The sequence below is a fragment of the Lutra lutra genome, chromosome 14 (assembly GCF_902655055.1).
Source record: "Lutra lutra chromosome 14, mLutLut1.2, whole genome shotgun sequence".
Taxonomy (NCBI): Eukaryota; Metazoa; Chordata; class Mammalia; order Carnivora; family Mustelidae; genus Lutra; species Lutra lutra.
The window spans coordinates 33,303,411-33,323,969 of NC_062291.1; the positions used below are offsets into that span (position 1 = coordinate 33,303,411).

Genomic DNA, 20,559 nt, shown 5'->3' on the forward strand with positions numbered 1-20,559 from the left:
TCTCAGCTCCAGAAAAATCCCAAGTAGAGAACAGATCAGAGCAATGGGAAAGAGGCATACCTGCCAGCTGCCAAGTCCAGTCCCAGAGGAGGGCTGGGGGGGGGATGTGCCCCAGCTCAGAGACTTTCTTTCCAGTGCCATCTCCCCTTCCCCCTTCAATCACTAGTTCTTGCAAAGCCGGGTTATCTTGAGCAAATGACTTTACATCTCTGTGCTTCCATTCCATCATCTATAAAATGGGGATACAATTGGTGTAACTCAGAGTTGTTGTGAGGACTAACTCAGATAATGCGTACAAAGTACTTAACCCCTTTCATGGGGCACAGGGCTTTACCAGTGTAGCAGGCTGACCCCTCCTGACACCTCTGTGTTTCAATCTCAGACACTACCGTCCCTCAGACTTTCCGGATGTCTTTTGGCCCACCCTTGAGTGGCCGGGACTTTACCCCCCAAATCAGACTGGCAGGGAGGCGAGATCTTGGAAAGAGACATTACTGACGTTTATGCAGTTTCCATACATACTTTTTTCATTCAACTCTACACCCCCTTATGAGATAATTATAATTTTTCTCTATTTTAGACGATGATGAAGAGAGCGTCAGAATGGTTAAGTAACTTGCTCAAGGTCACACAGAAGGTGAGGAGCAGAGCCCAATGGTTGTACCTCTCCCCTCTGACCCCCTGTCCCTTGGAGGGCACGTTTTTAACACTAGTACTGAAAGTGTTACAGGAGGTTTAGAGGGGTCTGGAAAACAGTTCTGCCTAAAGTCATACAGACAAGTAGAGCCACCCAGGACGATCCCAATCTGTGCCCACCTTCACATAGCTGTAAGCCCCAGCCTAAAAGGACTTGAGTGTTTGAGGTTTTTCCCATTCAGGGAGTCTTTTTTGGAAACACCTCCACAGGTTGAAGGCATAGGACGCAGTACAGACCAAGGGAGCCAAAAGTGAGGGTCCACAACTTAATCGGATGAGAAAGCTGACACCGCCAAGCCAAAGGAGAGCATAGATATATTTCCTTAATTTTTGGAAAAGAAAACTGGGCAGACTCCGCTTCCAGCTTTGTTCCAGTGGCCGGGTTTTCCAACACGCCAGGCCCAGCGTCTGGCGAAGACCCCCCCCCCCCCCCGAAAGGCCCCCCCAACCGGCTCGAGCAGAGGCGGCGCCCAGGTGGCCGTCGGTTTCCCCCCTCCGGGGGCCCCCTGCCGGCCCCGCCCTCGCCCGCCCAGGCCCCGCCCCGGCAGCGCGCCGTCCGCGTCCGTTCGCTGACTGACTAGAGCGAGCGAGCGGCAGCGCTCGGCATTGTGGCTGGCGGCGGGGGCTGGAGAGGGCTCCTGAGCCCCGGGCAGCGACGCGGCGCAGAGAGGCGCGCGCCGGGGTTGTGACGGCGCGGTGCCTGCCGCTGCGAGGGCCGCTGAGTGCACTAACCTTCCGTCGCGAAACTTCGAAGCCAGGGCGCGGGAGCCCGGGAAGCGCTCGGAGCCCCAGAACCTGAGGAGCGCAGAGAGGGGCGCGCCGGAGCTGGCTGGAGAGCGGGCTCTGGGCACCCATTGCGCTCCTAGCGCCGGGCAGCCCTCTGCGCAGCGTTGGCTGCCGCTGCCCCCACGGAGGGCACGGGCTGGCGCGGCCGGGCGCCGGGGAGGACGGCGAGGAGGAGGCGGCGGCGGCGGAGACGGCGGCGGCGAGGCTGGGGCCAGGGAGAGAGCCCCGGGGGAGAAGCGCCCGAGCCTGGCCGCGGGAGCATGTGGGCCCGGAGTGGAGCGCGGGGTGCGCTGCTGCTGGCGCTGCTGCTCTGCTGGGACCCGAGGCTGAGCCAAGCAGGTAGGGAACGATCGGGCATGGGGGCGGGGGTTTAGGGGACCTTTGCGCCCCAATCTTTCCCGAAGTTGAAGTGGTCCATCACCGCGTCGGTGTGTACTTGGAAAGCGCAAGGGCACCCAAGTTAAAAGGTAGATTTCTCCGCCCCACCAAAGTGGGAGATGGCGCAGCCACCTCGCGGGGTGGCGGGGGGGGGGGCGCGGGCCAGGTGGTTCAGAGTAAGCTTCTTGCTCCGCCCCTGCCCCTCTCCTAGAAGGGATCGATTCTTTTCCTTGGAATGGGTGTCCGAGTCTGGGTCTGCTCCTCCCGGAGGACTGGCTCCAGGGACCCCGGGCTCCCCGCGCACCGCGGCAGCAAAAAAAAAAAAAAAAAAAAAAAAAAAAAAAAAAAGAAAAGACTATTGCTGCTCGGGCCAGGTGTGCGCTTGCTTGCTTTTCGCCGGCAACTTCCTAGTCCTGGTTCCCGGCTCTTCCAAGCTCCTACGCGCTGCACCCCCCCGGAATCCGCAGACGGGAAGGAGCAGGAGACCTGCGGAGCAGGGGAAGCGCGGGTCTGCTCCGCTAGCCCGGGGAGGCCGGCTTGAAGGGCTTTGGCTATAGAAGGGGGAAGGGCTGAATACTGCTCATACAGCTTTCCCCGCGACCGCAGGATCCGAAGGTCTAGAAGGATTTTTTCTGGGGTGTGTGTGTGTGTGTGTGTTGGGTCGGGGGGAGTACATAGTGATCCTGCCAAGTTTCCTTTTAAATGGGTCACTGACATTCTCCCCCGTCCGGGGAGTGGACAAGCGGACAAGATGCGCTTGCCTACTGTGGGCCTGCAAAATGCCTTAAGGGGATTGGTGGGCTCCTAAAATAAAGTCCCCATCACCACCACCACCACCACCACCACCACCACCACCTCGCCCTGGTTGTGTACACCTTTCTCTTGTCTGTTGCTGGGCCCCGCGTCGCTGACTGGACTGCGTTTCTAGGCGAGCCAGCATCTCTTTGGTACCTGCAGGTGGGCTGGCTGCGGCCGCTGGACACCTGAGCTCCTTGGACCGGGCAAGGTGGGGTGCGGAGGGGGGCGTCCTGCACGGAGTCCTCTGAGTTGAGGCTGAGAATGGGGCAGGAAAGCTGGCGCAGAAAGTAGACGAGGTGACGCAGCCCTCCCCCGCCACCTTCCGCTGGGATGTTGGCATCAGCCCCGCCCCACCCGCCGCCCCACGTACACCCCAATAGCCCAAGATTCCTCATTCTGGAATTAATGATTCCCACGGCCTAGGAGCGAGGGCTTGGTTTTCGTACAGCCTCCACTTTTTTTTTTTCCAGCCCTCTGTTGTAAAGTTACGACACAATCATTTGATCCAAGTTAATTAGGATTTGGGCAGACTCTGGTATTTAAAGCAGCGTTTTGAAGTTGGAAGGTAATGATGGGGGAGGGGGAAAGCTGCTGAATGACCAACCTTGTTTTAAAGAGTGCAGTTGAATGTGGGAGTTGCTGGGCTGGGGTGTTGGTTTCTGGTTTGAGGGTGTTTGGGGGGGTGATTGAAGGGTAGGGTGAAGTCTCTGTAAAGGGCACTTGGGAAACTGTTTTAGAACCAGCCTGGCAATGGGATCAGGAATAAATACTGAGGTTACTGAGGGTAGGGGGTGGGCCTCTGCTGGGCAGGAAAAAGACAAGACTAGTTGGCCTAGAGTTCTCCCAGAGCCGGGTTCAGCTGGGGAGTGGCCTGCCTTTCCTGCTTAACAAAGCATCCAGCCCCCACCTTCCCCAGAGGAAACCCCAGGCCCATGGCTTTGATGGATTTGGGCACAAACGGAGCCCAGCCAGAAATGGCCTCTAATACCGGGCTTTGATTTCTCACTAGTGAGCAGAACCAGTGTTGGAATTGTGCTCATTACTTAGCACGGCAGGGGCTGCCTGCCCACCAGCCTAGAGAGGGGCCAAGTGGTGGGGTCACTGTGCAGTCTTCCCTCTGCCCAGAATGTGAAGCCCTTAGAAATGTGCCTTCAGGAGGGAGAGCATGAGCATGCCCCTTCCTCCAACGCAGCCCGCCTCTCGAATGCCACAGGCACAGAACATCTTTCAGAACGTTCTTTGGGTCTGGTAATTTGGTTCTTGGTCTTTTCCCCATTTCACGGATGGGGAAAACCAAGGCCAGAGTGTTGACTTTCCTCAAATCTCGCCTTCATTTGACTACAGATTGCGGACTTGCATGCGGGGCTGCTCCTCTCTAACAGCCAGGCTGGTTCAGGTCACCCTGGACTCCTGCTCGTGACCCCATCCACCTCCGCCTTGAGGCTGCTGTAAAGCTGAGGGAGACAAGGCTGTCTCCACAGAGGGGGACCCCTTCTGGGGGTGTGCAGGCTCCCCTCAGGTCAGGTGGCAAGCACTTCTGTCTCATTTATCTCAGCCCCTTCCCTGGTAGGTATGGGGATGAGCCCCCTTTACAGCCTCAAGGATTTTTAAGCCCTAAAGTTTGATGGTGGAAAAATCAAATCTGGAACCATAAAACCCCAGACCCTTAGAAGGAGGTGTCAGCAAGTGACTGGCCAGCAGAGGCCACTTCAAAAGCCTGGGTCAGCCCCGAGGATCTCCTCTCACCTCACCCCTTAGCCTTTCCTGGAGTTTTTAAAGAGTCTTGCCTTGGCCTCTGACTGGGATGGTTGAGAAGGGATCGCGGTATCATGATAACACTTCTTTTTTAAGCTGTAATTAAAACCAGAGTTTTCCCAGTGTCTCTGCTGTGTGTGCAGGTGTGTGCATGTGTGTGGGTGTGCATGTGTGTGGGTGTAGGTGTCAGATGGTGGCCCATCAGAGTCTCCAGAGGGAGACTAGAGCAAACACCCATCTCAAACAAATGGAAAATCAAGAGTGTCTTAATGTGCTTTCTCATTAAAGTGAAAGTATCACTATAGGGGAGAAATTTCGGAGGTAATTTCTCTCCTTCCTCCACTCCCACCCCACCCCCAACTGGGAATTCCAGAGGACAAAACAATTCCCCTTTCCAACCCCTTTATTTAACTGCTGAAGCTTGGGACAGGCCCTGACATGCATGGGGGTTACTTGGGGACTCAGGGATAGATCTAGGATCTGAACTCAGGCCTCGAAAACCTCAGGCTGCTTCTGACTCCTTTCTACTGCTAGGCTGCCCACTGGCCAGCGGTGGGGGGGGGGGGGGGTGTCTGGTACTGAGCTGCCCAATGGAGGCCCTGAGGGAAAGCAGGCAGCTAAAGATAAGGTTTGTTTGGTAGTTAGGTCAGACTGGGACTTGTAGCAGGATGGGGGGAAGAGGTGGAGTCAGGAACCAGGACCCCAGACAGGTGGAACAGGGCCCAGCCACAGAGGTCGGAGGTCAGGCCCGAGACTAGCCAACTGCCCAAAGGTTGGCTCCACGTCTGGTCCTGATCTGCCCCAGGTGAGATAAACCACAAGCCAAGCTCCCTTGGGCTGCAGAACTACCTGGTTCTACACTTTAAAGGTCTGCCTTCATATGTGTAGATGGAGCAGAATGTATTTTTACTTTTTATTTTGAAGCTTTGGGGAGCCCATCTCCTCCCCACCCATGTTGTTGAGTTTCTGGCTGTTAGGCTTAAGATGAGATCTTCCCCTCTCCCCTTCCCCTCCTCACCACTGTCTTCTAAGGAGGGTGTGGACTGCCTAGGACTTTGAGGATGAGGGTAGAGAAGGACCCCCTCCTTCCAAGAGAGTAAGGTTGGTGATTCCTGGAGCACCGCCCCCGCCCCAAGCATGTTCTTTTGACCCTGAACCCTGGGGTTAGGGTGCCAAGGAGACACCTTGGAGCCCACCTGATGCCTGCAGGGAAGGGAGAGAGACAGGGTCGCCAGTTGGGACTGGGACTGCGGAACAGAGAGACCCTGCCCCCTTGGTTGGGTGGCTCCCCTGGGGAGAAGGGAGGGGAGCAGGGCATCCTAGGCCACAGCCTGTGCCTCTCCTGGCCTCCTCTTCCTTCTCCTCCTCACCAGTTTCCTCAACAGCTTCCACAAATGGAGTCATTAAAGCTGTGAAGCCAAAATGAAACCAAACAAGTGCCTTCTGGGCTTTTCTGTTTCTTGTCTTTATTTTTTTAAAGGGAAATTTAAAATACTGTAACTAGAATAATAGGAGGAGAAGGTGGAGGGAATCGGTGCAAGGCCCCCTTTGATTTGCTTCCGGAGTTGGGGCTGGTGCGCCCCTCCCGCCCCGCCATGGGCCCGGCCGCCTGGGGGGATGTGTCCGGATCCCGACATTCACTTTGGGGAGCCGGGCGTCCCGCAGCTGGCCTCGGGTCCCGGCTGTTAGCTGGGCGGGCGGGCGCGCGGCATTGGCACTTGGCCCCGCGCCTTCGCTGCCGCTGCGCCCCCACCGGCCGGTCTCGCGGCGCCCCTTCCTCTCCGAGCAGGGGCTTTTTTTCCTCGCTAATGGCCGCGAAAACACTGGCTGAAGTGCGCGCACAAATCGGCCGCGTCCCCGCTCCCTCACCCCTTTTGTTCCCCGTCCCTTCTTTCCGAAAGCTGTGGGGTGCGGGGAGCGCCCGAACTGACCCTCGCCAGCCGCGCGGCCCCACAGTGATGAGCGCTTACCTGAGATGGCTGTCTGCGTGCCCCCGCTCCTCCTCCCTGCGCCCCCCAGCACCCCCTCTCTCCTCCCCACTGCCCTCCTCCGCGCCCAGCTCTTCTCCTCCCTCTCTCCCTGCATCCCCTCCCCTCCTCTGCAGAGTTCCCCGGGAGTGCCAACACCGAGGCGCCCAGCCTAGGCGCCTCCGTCCTCACCTCCCAGAACAGGTGCCCCCCCCCGCCCCCCCCCCTGCCTACGCCCGCACCTCACAACTTTCCCCGCGCCGCGTGGCCGGGTTCTCAGGGAAGGCAGGCTATGGGTGTGAAAGTGTGTATTAAGGAGTATGCCTGTTGCTGGGCAGGAGGGGTGGGTGGTGAGAATGTGTATTAGCGGGGTGGGCAGTGATGGTAGGTGTGGTGTTGCACTGGCATGTTAGGCTATGAGGTGAAGGTGCAGGACAGTGAATAGGTATGTCGCAAGGGTTGTGCCTTTTGTATAATGGGTATGTGTGAGGTAGGTGGCTACGTGTGTTTGGGTGTGTGGGGGTGTGTGCATGTGCATATGGGCACAGCTGTGGTGTGTTTGTGTATAAATAGGTATGTGTGGCATGGGGACAGTGAGTCACCACCAGGCATGAGACGCTTCATCCATTGTATTCTGTTGGGGCTGTCTCTTCCGGATGGGACCCAGGCCATCTGCCCTTCAGCACTAAGGAGACCTTACTTTGCTCCGCACTGGGAGTTGTGGGCAGGATTTGGTCCAAGTGCCAGGTTCTGGAGTTGGGAGGGCAGAGGCCAGGTGTCCTTGTGGTAGTGCCCCCACCTCCCCTGAGGGCAGATAGGACAGGTAGGTCCTGCTGCCCCAGAGGGAGTAAGGTCAGCCATATATAGGTCCTAAAGCCAGTCCAGGAGCTCGATTGATGGCCCCCAGGACAAGGGTCTGGGTCCTCGGGTCACCTGCAGCTGGCCTCCAGCTTACCAAGAACAGCGGTGGCACTGAGGGATTGGAAATCAGCTCTCTGACCTGGGTCAGGGAGATGCTGCAGCCCTCTAGAGGCAATGGGGTCTCCTCTGGAATTTGCTAGAGAAGAGGCAGGCAGAGCTTGAGCAAGTGGCATCTCTTATGGAAAGCAAAGTAAGCAGGTATGGCTGGGGCTGGGACTCTCAGTGGAAGCAATTGAAAGTGGACACGTGTGCACATGGACACACTCGAGAGCCCTACTCCACTATCCTTACCACTTCCTTGCTCACCAAGAATCCCTCTGCTTTCCCACCTCTGCCTACACTGTCTCCCATCCTTAGCACTAGGATAAAAGATGTGCCAGTGTGGACCAGGGAGATCTAGGAAAGTGCCAGCCCCACTGCTGGTACATACTGCCTTGGTTTGTAAAACCCTCTTATAGATGGGACCTCACTTGGTCCTTATAAGAACCCCACCAGGGAGGAGGTTACCTATTTAGGAAGCTGACCTGGGACCCAGTCAGAGCCAGAGCAGCCTTGGCCCTAACCCTCAAGGTGGTCACTATGCTGGATGCTGATGTCCACTCCAAAACCGGGATGACCTTCGGAGAGTCTCAGATGCCAAGTGAGGGAAGTGTCCGTATGTGTGGGGGAACACAGTCAAGAGTGAGCTTTCTTAGCCTTGGGGCTTCCTGGAAGGGGTGATGGGAGCCAGACCTTGACTCTCTCTTTTTCAGGTGTTTCTAAGAGCCTGCCCTGAAAAGACAGGGCTGGGTTAGCTAGCTAAGGGTACCTGGGCAGGGATGCCCGGCCCCAGGCCTCTTCCACTCTCAGAAAATGGGCCCTGTTGGCCTCTGCTCAGCCACCAACCTGGGCAAGCCCAGTCCTTGGTGAGGCAGCCCTTGGTCACATTTCCACTCCTGGGGCTTTCAGACTCATCTGAAGGGGTGCATCTTGGGGAACTCATCTGACTACAGGCTGGGACCTGGGGTGGAAGCTGGAAAGGAAAAGCTATCTTATTCTCTGACTCTCTCCTTGTGACTCTTGAAGATGGAGTGAGCCCGGAAAATACTTTTCACACACTAGTAGGCATTACGCTGTGGGCGGGACTTCGGAGTGGTGTCCTCCTATGTCTTCTGCCATGCCCCCACCAGAGTGGACACAGAGGGAAGGACAGAACCCTGGGCCCAACAGCTTCTGCGAGCCAATCCGAGGGGGACAGTTTGTTTGTCATTACCCCCTATAGGAGCCCGCAGCCCTCCTCCACCACCCCTCCTCACAGAGGCCCCTCTCCAAGGCCTCAGCTGCAGGCATGGAGGGTGTGCAGCAGGGCCGACTGGGATTTCGAGCAGGTTAACATAGCCTTCCAGCATCACCACCTCCTAACTGTGGCCTTGACCGCTCACCTAACTGTGCCATGCCTCACTTGCCTCATCTGTAGAGTGGGGGTAGTAATGCCATCCTCATGGGGTTGTTTTAAGGAGCACATGACCTGATTATGATAAAGCCCTGGCACGGAGATGGCCCTGTGATGCCAGAGTTGGCTTCCTTGAGGGGCGGGAGGGGAGGAGAGAGGAGGGAGGCTCTGGGCCTGGAGGCCCAGCAGCTCCTGGCCCAGGAGTTAGGAGACTCTAGTATTTGCTGACAGCTGCCTTTTCCTCTCCGGGACCTGGTTAGTCTCCCCTTCTGGAAGTTTGGGGTGGGGAAAGGTGGAAGGATGACCTTTGGGGGCCTTGGGGTTTATTTCTGGATGTTTTGGGTTATTTTTTGTTTGCTTGTTTGTTTTTGTCTAGTTCCCTCTCCAGAGGCCCCCACAGCCAGCGAGAGAGAGGTAGTAGCTGAGGCTCAGAACCACTTGTGTTTACAGAGGCCCCTCTAGAAAGTCAATATATCGACTGGAATGCCCTTGTGAACATTATGTGGCCCTGGGTCTCTCTCTCTGAAGCCATAAATCACCCCTCCGGACTTCAGTCCCATTTTCCTGCTCTATAAGCATCTTCTGCCTCAGAGGCCAAGAGCCCTGGAAGCCAAGCAGGGCCCAGGGGCAGAGAAGGACCCCGCTGGCAGAGACAGCCTGAGTCTTCATGAGACAAGGCACTTACTCCCCTCCCCCACCAAGGCTGGGGGAGGGCGCTGTGGAGAGGATGGGGGAACACACTTTCAGACCTACCAAGACCTTCACCATTTCATTTTGTAGGGGTGGAGGGTGGCTGATCTTGCGGGTGGGGAAGGAAGGATCCTGTCCCCACATCCTGGTGGGACACCAGCCCAAGCCCTGGAACTCAGTGCATGTGCATATGTTCTTTCAATCTGAGCTAGCCCTGGGCTCTGTAGTCGAAGGGGGACAGCGCAGAGGCCTAACCCTTGAACTGACTCGAGTTGCTTCTTGGGGCCCGGGCAAGCCCTGTGCCCGGAGCATGCTGCTGAGATGCGAGAGTGAGGAAGACTGTGTGGCGGGGAGGAGCTTGCTCCCAGGTGGCCTGGGAGGGATCCACTGCGGTGCTCGGAGGGCAGGCGGTGCTGTCGGACCACGTGGGCCAAATCCTGGCTGGGGCCCCATCTGGCTACGTGGCCTAGTTGCCTACCCTCCCTGAGCTTCTGTTTTCTCATTTGTAGCATGGGACTGCTGATAATGCCGCTTGCATCTGATTGCTATAGGGAAGAATGAGGTAATACACACAATGCATCCGATTGGTGTAGGGAAGAATGAGGTAATACACGCAAGAGTGGCACATCCTCGGGTGCTCGTAGCATTCACCGTCCTCCTCAGCATCATTTCTACTGATGCCACGTGTTACGTGGTATAGCAGGAAGCACTGAGGCTGTTGAGAGAAGCCTCCTGTGGGCCTATGGGGCTGGTCAGGGAGGGCTTCCTGTAGAAGGCAGCATGTTGCTTGGCCTTCAAAGGATGAGCAGAGTTTGGGGAGGCAGAGAGGGCATCCTAATAGGGGTTATGTTTGTGAGGGGCTGGAGCTGGGAGCATCTGGCTCACCCACCCAGGAGACAAATTGCTAATTCAGCACTGACTTGTACCTGATCATCCGGTAGAAGAAGAATGCTGGCGCCGGGGGTCCCTTGGTACAGTGGAAAGAGCCATTTGGGATTAAAAGCACTCACTCATTGAGTGCCCCACAGATCCCAACCTGCGAGGTGACCTGCCCCCTTCACTGGGCAGTGCTTTGCCGTGAGATGCCATATGTGATCCTGGCACAGGGAAGGTTCTCTTGACTTCTATTGCCTTCCCTCCTTCCTGCCTCTCCCCCACCCTGATCTGGCTGACCCCTGGCGGGGGCTGTGCCTTGCTTTTTCTCTGTGGCCATCTCTGGGCAGGAGAACAAGGAGACAGTGGCAGCTTCTGGGTTGACTGGAGAGCCAGGGAGAGGGGCAGGAAGAGGGAGGCTGCCTGCCTGTTCTGGTCCCTGGGGCTCACCTAGGGCTGGTGGGTACCAGGAGGCATCACCAAGATCTGGGAAGAACAGCTACTGAGATCACCCAGGAGCCTGCAACCCCCAGAGGCTTCGAGTGGCGTCTAGAGGCATTACCAGAGTCAGGAGACAGAGCTGAAGGCAAGCAGCTCTGTAATGCGATCAGAGGCGCCCGCCTGCCCAGCCTGGGGCCTGAGCACCCAAGGAGGATGCCGAGCTTACAAGAAATTGAGTCAGAAATTCCAGGAAAGTTGTTCCTAGCTCCTTCCCCCATCCCACCTTCAGGCATTCTGTGACACAGCAAGGCAGAGCGAGACTCACAGAGTAAGCAGTGGCCCAGGACCAGGTGACAAATACTGCATGGGGTAGCCTCCCACCCTTCCCTTTCCTTGTCACTGAGCCAGGGCCCTGGGGACCTGGGTGGAGGCAGGATGGGCTTGAACAAGTAGGTCATGAAAGAGCAACTCTGACACCAGGTAGCTAGGGGACTGGGTCTGATTTCGCTCCCTCCCATGTCCCTGGCTCCCAGCACAGTCCCCAGTGCATAGAAGGTGCTTGATAAACACTTGTAGAACAGATGAATGAGAACTCACATTCAGGCTTTACTCACCCCGCTCTTCACTATGATTCAGCCCCTCCTGTGCCTTGGGCTTGTGGCTGTGGATGTAGCCCAAGAATCAGGAGATTCTGGTCACTTTGCTTGCCTCCTCCCTGTCTTTGCCTACCTCTCTGCATTCTCTTCTGCTTATGTCTTTGAGCACTTCCTATGTACCAGACGTGGGGAAAGAGCCCAGTCTTCAGTGGTCAGAGCCCCTGGGTGTGAGAGAGTTTATTTGCTAAGTCCAAGGGAGCCACAAAGAATTAACCAAGTCTCATCCGTCTGCCCAGGCCCTTGTAAAATGTTTTTTTTTTCTCCTTGCCTTCCCAAGCCCATTGATCATTCCGCTCCAGCCTGGCTTCTCGTGGTGGTTCAAGAGAATACCTATTGCATGCGCGTGGGCTCTGGGGCCTGGGACTGCATGGAGGCTGAGGGGGTATTTCTCGAAGGCCCACAGGCAGGGTCTGACCGCAGCCCTCAGCCCTCCAGAGCAAATGCTACCAGCTCCTTAGAAGGAGACGGGTTTGGTGCAGGGGAGCAGTTTTGGCTGCAGGGTCTGACCAAGCCAGGTTCTCCTTGGCACTGTGTTTGACGCTAACATTCAGGGAGCCTCCCTGGGAGATTCAACCCCTCGGGCCCTTGGCAGAGGCAGCGGTAGGCCTGGCCAGTACCACCCTCCCAGCTGGGCATCCACTGGTTCTTGCCAGGATCCCCTGTCACAGGCTGAGTTGGAATTCCTGCCTGGCAGCCGGACAGCCAGGGCTGCTGGGCACAGTGACCCCTGCTGCAAATCTGATCTGGCCCCATATTTTTGTGCCGGTGCACCCCACTTCTGTACACACGTGCGTGGACTCGGAAGAGACAACAGCAGAAAGAATCCTGAGCTACGGATTGGGAAGCCTGGATTCTAATCCTGTCTACACAGCTAATCTGCTGTATGGCCTTAAGGTACTCCCTCTCCCTCTCTGGGCTTTGGTACCCTCATATGTTCAAATGAAGAGGGTCTGCCCTAGAAATAACTGGGCTCAAGTCCTGTCTCGGTCAGTAACTGCACCTCCTCACTGTAAAAAAAAAAAAAAAAAGAAAGAAAAAGAGCCCCAGTTGGTTGTCGGGGAGATTGAACGAGATGGGGCATGGTCAGTAAAAGCTGGTTTCCTTTTCTTTCTACCCAGGAAGAAATCCACCTGCAAAGTCGCTTCTTTCTAGTCTGCAAGTTGTTGCTTCTTTCTAGTAGTCCCTTTTGATGTGGGGAATATCAGACATAAGGTTCAGGGGGGCCCTCTGGGGACTTAGTGACCCACCTGGGGTTACAGCAAGGGGAGGAGCCTGCATGGTCTTATGCATTTGGAAAGAGCACTGGACTAGACATCTGGAAGCTTCAGCTCCAAGGCCAACTCTGTACGACCAAGAGCTCACTCACCCTCTTTGAGCCTTGGTTTACCCATCAGTAAAAGGAAAAAAAAAGAAGCTGCATGGCAGGTGGGGCCAAAGCAGATAACACCCAGAGAGATACTTTGGAAACTGTTGTCCAAATCTGAGAAGCTGATCTGAGGTGGAAGGAGGCGGGCAGAGCAGGGACTCTTGTCCTATGGACCATGTGGTTCATCTGAGAGCTGTTTTGGGGGGTGGGGGGGCACGGGAAGGACCCAGGAAGGACCCACCATTTGTTTCCCTGGCTGGAACCTCCTGGTGGGTGGTGGGCCCTGGCTTCTCCCCTAGCCTGGCTGGTTGTGGCTGTTGAGCTAGATGACAGAGTCTGGGGTCTCTCCCCACCCTTCTCCATGCTGCACACCCCAGAGCAGAGGAGGCCGGGGTAGCACGTCAGGGAAGGTTAGTATCAGTGCTGGCTTTGATGTGTCTCAGCTAGCACACCATCTGCCGTGCCCACCAGAACTTACATAATCCCTCGGCCGGCTGCCCGTTCTTAGAAAACGGGGCAGGCAGGACCAGCAGGGAGTGGAGGGGTAGGGTTTCCTTCTCTGCCCTTTCTTCTCTGGCAGCCCACACCTCCCCGGATTAGTATTCCTTCTCTGAGCTGCTCCTACACCATCCAGAGCCTGAGCCACGAACGCGAAGTCAGAGCAAGGCTGAGGTTGGTTGGGGACATGGCAGGCCTGCAGGGCTGCTTGCTGCCTGGCCTCACAGACTTCAGGGGCATCCGCAGGCCGTTTGCTGACAGCACCTGGCCCGCGGCAAGCTCACCAGCCCCGCCTCGCACCATTTCTCTGTGGGGCTCCAATGGAGTGGGACGAGGGGGCAGCTCAAACTTCCAGGAAGTAAGGATAGACCTCCCCCCACTTCCTGCAGAGACGTGCCCCTTACCACATTTTATCAGGTTGTGAGCATTTTTTGTATATCTAAGTACAGCCAAATAACACTGCCCACTTACAGCCAAGACCCAAGATCCAGTCCTGTCTTTTTTCTTTGCTAGCTGCAAGATGTGGGCCGGGCCACTTCCGCATTGTTGCTCTCCGTTTCCTCATCTGGGAAATGAGAATAATAAAGCCCACTTCCATAGCTTCAATCCTGAGGATTGAATCAGTTAATAATGCATGTAGAGGACAGAGAAAGGGTTCCATAAATGCTGGCTGTCATCCTTGGTACCCAGTTCCGTTCTCTCTCTTTTTTTTTCCCGTAAGAAAATGACACAGAATGACTAACTCTGGGTCATTCTAGGAATGCAAGGTTGGTTCAAAATCCATTCACATTAATAACATGCCAAATTAATATCATGCACCAGATTAATGAATCTAAGGAAACAGAATCATGTGATAATCTCTATAAATGCTGAAAAAGCCTTGGTCAAAATTCAACACCCATTTGTTGTGTCAACGCGCAAAAAAAAAAAAAAAAAAGCAACTAAGGGTTTTTTTTTTAAGCCTGATAAAATACATACATACTCTAGTCCTATAGCCAGTATTTTGTCTAATGGGGAAACAAACACTAACGGCCTTTCCATTAAGATCACTAATGAAGCATGGATACCCACCATCCCTTCTCTTCAACACGGTGCTAGAACCATTCGCCAATGTGATTAAACGAGAAATCACTTAGAGGCACAAAAATGGGTAATGATGAGATAAAACTATCCCTACCAGATGTTAAAACATACTGTTACTGTAGCACTCCCATAATTAAGACTGCAGCATGGGTGTGTGAATTGTTGGACAGACCAGTCAAACCTAATAGAAATTCCAGAACGAGACCCAAGTGCATAAAGAAATGTAGTATATGACAAAGATGCTATCTTGGCCCACGGGGACAAAGACAGACTTTGAAATGAATAGTGCTGGGACACCTGGGTAGCCATTTGGAAAAAAGTAAGCTTTGATTCACGTTTCACACCATAGAGAGAGGGGAAAAAAAAGAAAACACCTCCAAATGGATTAGAGATCCAGACGTAGGTAGTAGATGAAACTGTGGGTGAATTCCTCCTTAATGCTGGGGTGGGAAAGGCTTTCCAACTATGATTCAGAATCCAGAGGCAATAAAATTAAAAAATTGATATTTATTACATAAATATTAAAAATTTTTGGACAACAAAGCACCCCAGACTAGTCAAAAGACAAAGCCAGGAGGGGATACTTGTCACACATGCCCCAGACAAAGAACTAACATCCCAATACAGAAAGCACTTTAAAATATTGGGGAACAAAGGGCTAAAAACCCGGTAAAAAGAAAAAGGAAGAAAGTAGACATGGGCAGACAATTCACAAAACAAGATGTAGGTCACCCTCAAACACATGAAAAAATGTTACAACTCAGAGTTAGAAAAATGCAAATGAAAACAAACCCTGAGATACCACTTCTCACTTTAGGAGACTGGGCAAAATGAAAAGTTAGGACCACACCTTCTGCTGGGAAGCCTTGCAAGGCACACTTGCAGTTGTCACCGGTGGAACCGCTCCTTGGTGCAATCCTTCAGCTAGATGGTTGGCCAGTATTTCATAGCAGCGCCTCACATACTCTATTTTTTGGTCCAAAACCAGCACTTCTAGAGATCTTCCCTTCAGGTACAGCTTTATCAATACAAAAATACATATGCACGTTGTTTGTAGTTGCAAAATATTGGAAATCACCCCTGTGCCTTGCAGGAGGAGTTTAATCAGCTACAAGCACACATCAGAAATGATGGCATTGCTGGGGACCCAAGGGCTGGGACTCCCAGAATATTCCAGCACACGAAGGAAGCATAACATAGTATCCAGAGGACACTACCTCTCACGTAAGAGAGGAGTAGGTGGGAGACCAGGCTAGATCCGGACCTCTCTTTCTGTTTCCATGGCTGCTGGAATGCTCTCTGCTTCCTTATGCGTGCGCCTCCTGCTCTGCTCACCGGTCCAAGCAGTGGGCTGTTCACGGGGCGACAGGTTCCCCGTGCTGCCCCCAGGGAAGATGGAGAGGTCAGGATGCATAAGTGCTAGCCCTGCTCAGGCTTCAGTTGTGACTCCTGGCTCTCTGTGGTCCTGAGCACATGCCTTCAGCACCCTGGGGCTCGATTTCTTCTGTAAGGTGGGGAGTAATGAATTCCATACCTCTTGCCTCACAGAGAGGAAGTGGGATCTTGTCACAGTTCATGTGTGTGCAAAGGGCTTTATTATTTACCTGCAGGGTCTGCTGGTTGCTCTTTGGGCCTCAGTAAGCCTTGGATTCTCCTTTTCCAGTCCCTTGCCACACAGATGCATGCACACACACACACACACACACACACGCCTCCCTCCATTCTTTCTAGAGCTTTCGAACACCCTGAGGTGGCTGCTCTGTTTGCTTTCTCCTTGATTAGAGAGGGTCCCATCCATGTGCACTCCATCTGTGTGCCAGGTGTGTTGTAGGCCCTCTGAGGCCCCAGCCACCCTTCTACTCTGGCCTCTTCTCTTGCCCGCATTGAGTCTCACGGAGCCCTTGTAATGACTCTGGGAAGAAGGTCTTATGGGGCTTAGGGAAGTGAAGTGATTCAATCTTCTGTCGGAGCCTGGTCAGGGTGTTACCTGGTCTCTGGACTCCAAATTCAGTGCTCCTTCCAGAAACCCATTCTGCATCCATGCCCTAGGCTGGGACCAGGTCTCCCCCCCCACACCCCCAATACACCTCCCCGGACATCCCCATGAGAGCCAGCCACGCACCAGTGACTTGTGGAATGATTGCATGTGAGCACGTGTGAGCCCTGGACCACCCTTGTCAAATGCAGCCACTCCAGCCTGGTCTCAGTAAAGAGCTAACAGGCAGAACTGGGCTTTCCCCCCATAGACCAGTCCCGGCCAGCATGTCAGTCTTCTCTCTCCAGCCTGTACCATTTTAAGGGTCAGTCCGAGAGGGTGCACGTTCATGTGGGTGCATGGGGAGGATCATTGGCAGCCCTGGGGGCACCTTGTCTGCAGGCCTCAGGCCCCTATAGGTCAGGACAGGGTCTGGGGGGGAAGGGGCTCAGCCAGACCTGAGCCTCCACAGAGAGGGAGGGGTCTTTGGGCAGGCGGTGGAGGGTATAATTGCCGGAAGGTCGGTCTCCCAGCCCTGAGAACTCTGCTTACCAGTCAATAAGTCGTTTATTACACCCTTGACAACATCCTTCTTTGCCTCCGCTCTGGGTCTTGTGCAGTTTGCAGAGAGAAGGGCTAGGCCACTGGGGGTCTGGCCTCTCCAGGGAGAGGGGCTGCTGGAAGCCTGAAGTCAGCTGTCTTCCCCACCTTCCCACCACAGCCCACTGGACCAGAGTGCTCCCAGAAGCCCGGGGGGGGGGGGGGCTGATCACCGCTGCAGAGCCGGCTGAACAAGTTCCCAGGTGCTTGACCATCTCTATCGCACTGCCCTGGAGTTCATTTCCAAGGCTCCTGGTAGGGAATCCCAGTGCTTATGGGGGAGGGCCGGTCTTCAGAGCCTCTCAGAAACCACGGCCTGGCAGAGCTGTGATGGGGCACACGAGGGCCTGTTTCTGTCTTGCCTGCCCAGCACATGTCAGGGTTTTGCCCATTGCTCACAGGCATGGAGCCCTTGGAGCAAAGAGCACCCTCACACATGAATCTCAGCTTTGGAACAGCCCTGGAGGTCATCAGGGCAAGTATCTGGACTTCCCTTTTACAGGTGGGGAAACTGAGCGGGGAGAGAGAGGAATGACTTACTTACCCAAGTTATCTCGGGATTTGCTTGTGGCCGGCTGAGTTTTCACCCTTGCCGGGCCCTCTCCACCCTGGCATAGTTGAGAAAGATTAAGAAAAGATTAAGAGCTGTTCTAGATTGTCTTTCCAGGGCACCCAGTCTTCCCTCCAGGATTTACCTCTAGGAAACTCCGCTGGAGATGGAGAGGAGCTATCAGGCCTTTAGCTCTGAGTGCTCTCAGTGTTAGGGGTGTGCGCCTGTTCTGGGGCTGGGATGCTGGTGGCCCCACAGCCTGGCCTCTAGCCCTCCTAGTGACGCCACCACATTCAAAGGCAGAAATCAGTCTTGAGCAAGAGCAAGGCCAGCAGACGCTTTCAGTGATCTGTTCACACATAGAGTGACCTGGTGGACCCAGGTTGCGTCTGGGCAGAAATGCTCCAGAGAGAGCCAGCTGCCTTCCCTCTGCCTTCCCTCTACTCTCCCTTCCACACCAGGCCTCTGACTCTGGGTACCTGGGCCACCCGTCCCCTCCCTGGAATATGTCATGCCCTTCCCTTAGACACTCACCATGGGTGGACAGCTGGGACCAGCTTTCCTATAGGGGAAATTCCAGATCCCACTAAATTCCAAATTCCACAGCCTTATCTGGCACCATTCTGTCTTCTGGCCTTCGATGGGCTTCCTGGTGTGGGTGGAAGGACCTCCCTAACCTCAGAGCAATTACTGGGGGGTGCCCACACTTTCTCACCACCCAAGCTCCCTATGTGTGTGTGTCACAGGTTTAGAACGTGGCTGGAACACACAGATCGCTTATACGGGGAGCAATGAATAGTATTTGGGGAGGAGGGAAGAGGGGAGGGGCGGACAGTGGGTTTGAGAGCAGCAGACCAGCTCCATAGTGGGGTCTCACGTAACCCTTTCAGAGTGGAGATGCCACCCCCAAGTAAATCACAGCCTCATGCTAAGCCTCAGTTGCCCCATCTGTTAACTGATGGGGGTTGAACCAGTGAACTCTGAGCCCCCTTATAGCTTTCAGCTGCACGTTTTCCAAAATCCCCCTTGGCCCATCAACCTGTAGAATTTCCTGATGTCCCAAGAGGGCCGTTGCAACACTAACTCTTTCCCACCACTTCCTGTTTAGCCAGGATCCTGTCAACAGAGGGGCTGATGAGAGTGGGCCCTACAGCAGCAGGAGCACACCATCCCCGTGTCAGTAGACAATGCCTCCACGCCGAGTCCCCCACCCCATGCTCCTTTCTGCCATCCAGATCTTAGCATAGATGTCCCTTCCTCAGAGAGCCCTTCCCTGATCCCCTGCCCCTTTTATTTCTCTTCTAGCACCTTCTATGAGCTGGGATGATTATTTGTGCAACCAGTTCCTTGCTGGCTGTTTTCTCATCTGTTACACTCTAGCCTATAAACTCCATGCAGGCAGGCCATTTCACTCACCCAGTAACCCTAACCCACAAGGCCTGGAACAGTGCCTGGCACAGAGTGGGCCCTTGATGAACAGGTGCTCGATGAGTAAAGAATCAGGGCTGTACATGTGGCTCTCCTAGAGTTTTTCCAAGACTCACATGCCTGGCCTTTATCCCTAGCTGTTCCGGCTTAGGAAGTCTGTGCTTGTGAATTTCGACCTCTCGGATGCACAGCGCTTGTTAAAAAGAGATCAGCTCAGTGGTTGTCAGCCTTGGCTGAATGATGGGATCACCTCTGCCTGGGATCCCACCCAGACTTACTTGGTCTTGGCGTCTGACCTGGGCACTGGGAGCCTTGAAAGCACACCAGGTCATCTGCTGTGCCGCTAAGGTAGAGGGCCCCAGGATTCAACCCTCTCCAAGGCCTTTCTGGTCCCAAGTTCTGCGATTCTTGGAAAGCCCCGTGTTCCACATGCAACCCCAAGGCTCCAGCGGGGGGAACCTCCTTGCCCTCCCTTCCTGTGCAGATAAAGGAAGAGTAACTCTGTTTGACCCTTGTGGGCAATCCATCAGAGGTGTGCCCGGGATCCTGTGGCCCTTCTCCAAGCGACTTCCCAGGATTGCTGGTGGCTCTGTGCACAGTCCAGTGCCTCCCTTTCCTGGCAAGAGAGCTGAGCTGTGTTGGAACCTGTCTCTTCCCCTCCCTTGATAGCACACAGTTTTAAATAAGATCTTCATTTACCAGAAGTTCACACCACAGCTTATGTGTTATATGAGAAGCGGCAATTTTGTGCTCACGGGAAAGAAAGTGCATGGAGATTGCAGTCAGGGGGGCTGGAGGCAAAGCGGCCGCAGGGCCAGGGAGGTGGGAGGAAGAAGGAACCCGGGGAATCCGAGCTGGCACCCGGCCCCGGCCCTGGCAGTGCCATGCTCCTCTTGGCTCAGCGTGTGACGGGTGGGGGAGGTATCCTGCTCTGCCAGCTGACCTCACGGCTGCTGGAAGGCTTGGAGCTGGGAGCGAGTGTGATGTCACTACCGGCTCTGCCAACTGCCCTCCCCTGCCCCCTTTCCCACTGTGCCACTCTCTCCATCATTTACATGTCCTCAGTGGCTGGAGCCCAGGCTTTTGCTATTGACCTGCTAGGTGCTTCCAGCCTTGCCTTGGAGGCTGGAATAAGGAAGGGATTCGGTGGCCGTGGACAGATGCCCCTCCCCCGCTACAGTGTCCTGCCTCCCTTCTTCCCCCATCCTCGCCCCGGCCTATGCAGCATCAAGATCAATAAATAAATCCCAGTTGTGCAGGACTTGACAATTTCCAGGGTGTCGTCACGCGTCCCTCCCAACCGCTCCTGGCGTGGGTATGATTACTTTGCTTGCGCAGAGGGAGGAACTGAGGCTTGAGGGGTAAAGACTCTAGTGGCAGAGCTGCGGGCTCCTGCCAAGATCTCTGTGGGTGCTGCCTGGGCCCAGTGGGGGACTGGAGGGCAGGTCGCCGTCACGTCTCAGTGTGGTCTGCAGTGTTTTTATTCCAGTGCTGTTTGTCTCTTCCGCTGGCCTGAAAGCTAAGAGATCAAGGCTCAGGCATCAGAGTGCCTGTGACCTTGAGTCAGGCTGCTTCTTTCTCTGGGCCTCAGTTTCCCCGAAGGTAAATCAAAAGGGTTGGATTAGGTGGTTTTTCGGGAAGGTACTACCCTTCAGCTCCTCCTTGC

The 20,559-nt window shown here is 54.9% G+C and overlaps 1 protein-coding gene and 1 long non-coding RNA gene across 3 annotated transcripts in view; one reads left to right on the top strand and one right to left on the bottom strand.

Annotated features, from left to right (window-relative positions):
- The first annotated feature begins 1,292 nt into the window (after window positions 1–1,292).
- Window positions 1,293–20,559, top strand: part of UNC5B (unc-5 netrin receptor B) — an 81,135-nt gene continuing 61,868 nt past the window's right edge. For both annotated transcript variants that reach the window (XM_047702593.1, XM_047702594.1), the window contains exon 1: window positions 1,293–1,821. In XM_047702593.1, the coding sequence (XP_047558549.1) occupies window positions 1,743–1,821 (79 nt within the window). In that variant the 5' untranslated portion in view covers window positions 1,293–1,742. The remainder of the gene's footprint in view (window positions 1,822–20,559) is intronic.
- On the bottom strand, window positions 16,539–19,836 carry LOC125084793 (uncharacterized). The gene is made up of 3 exons (XR_007122704.1): window positions 19,593–19,836; window positions 17,352–17,523; window positions 16,539–17,240 (listed from the first exon to the last, which is right to left on the bottom strand). It is a non-coding gene; the product is annotated as an uncharacterized LOC125084793 (long non-coding RNA).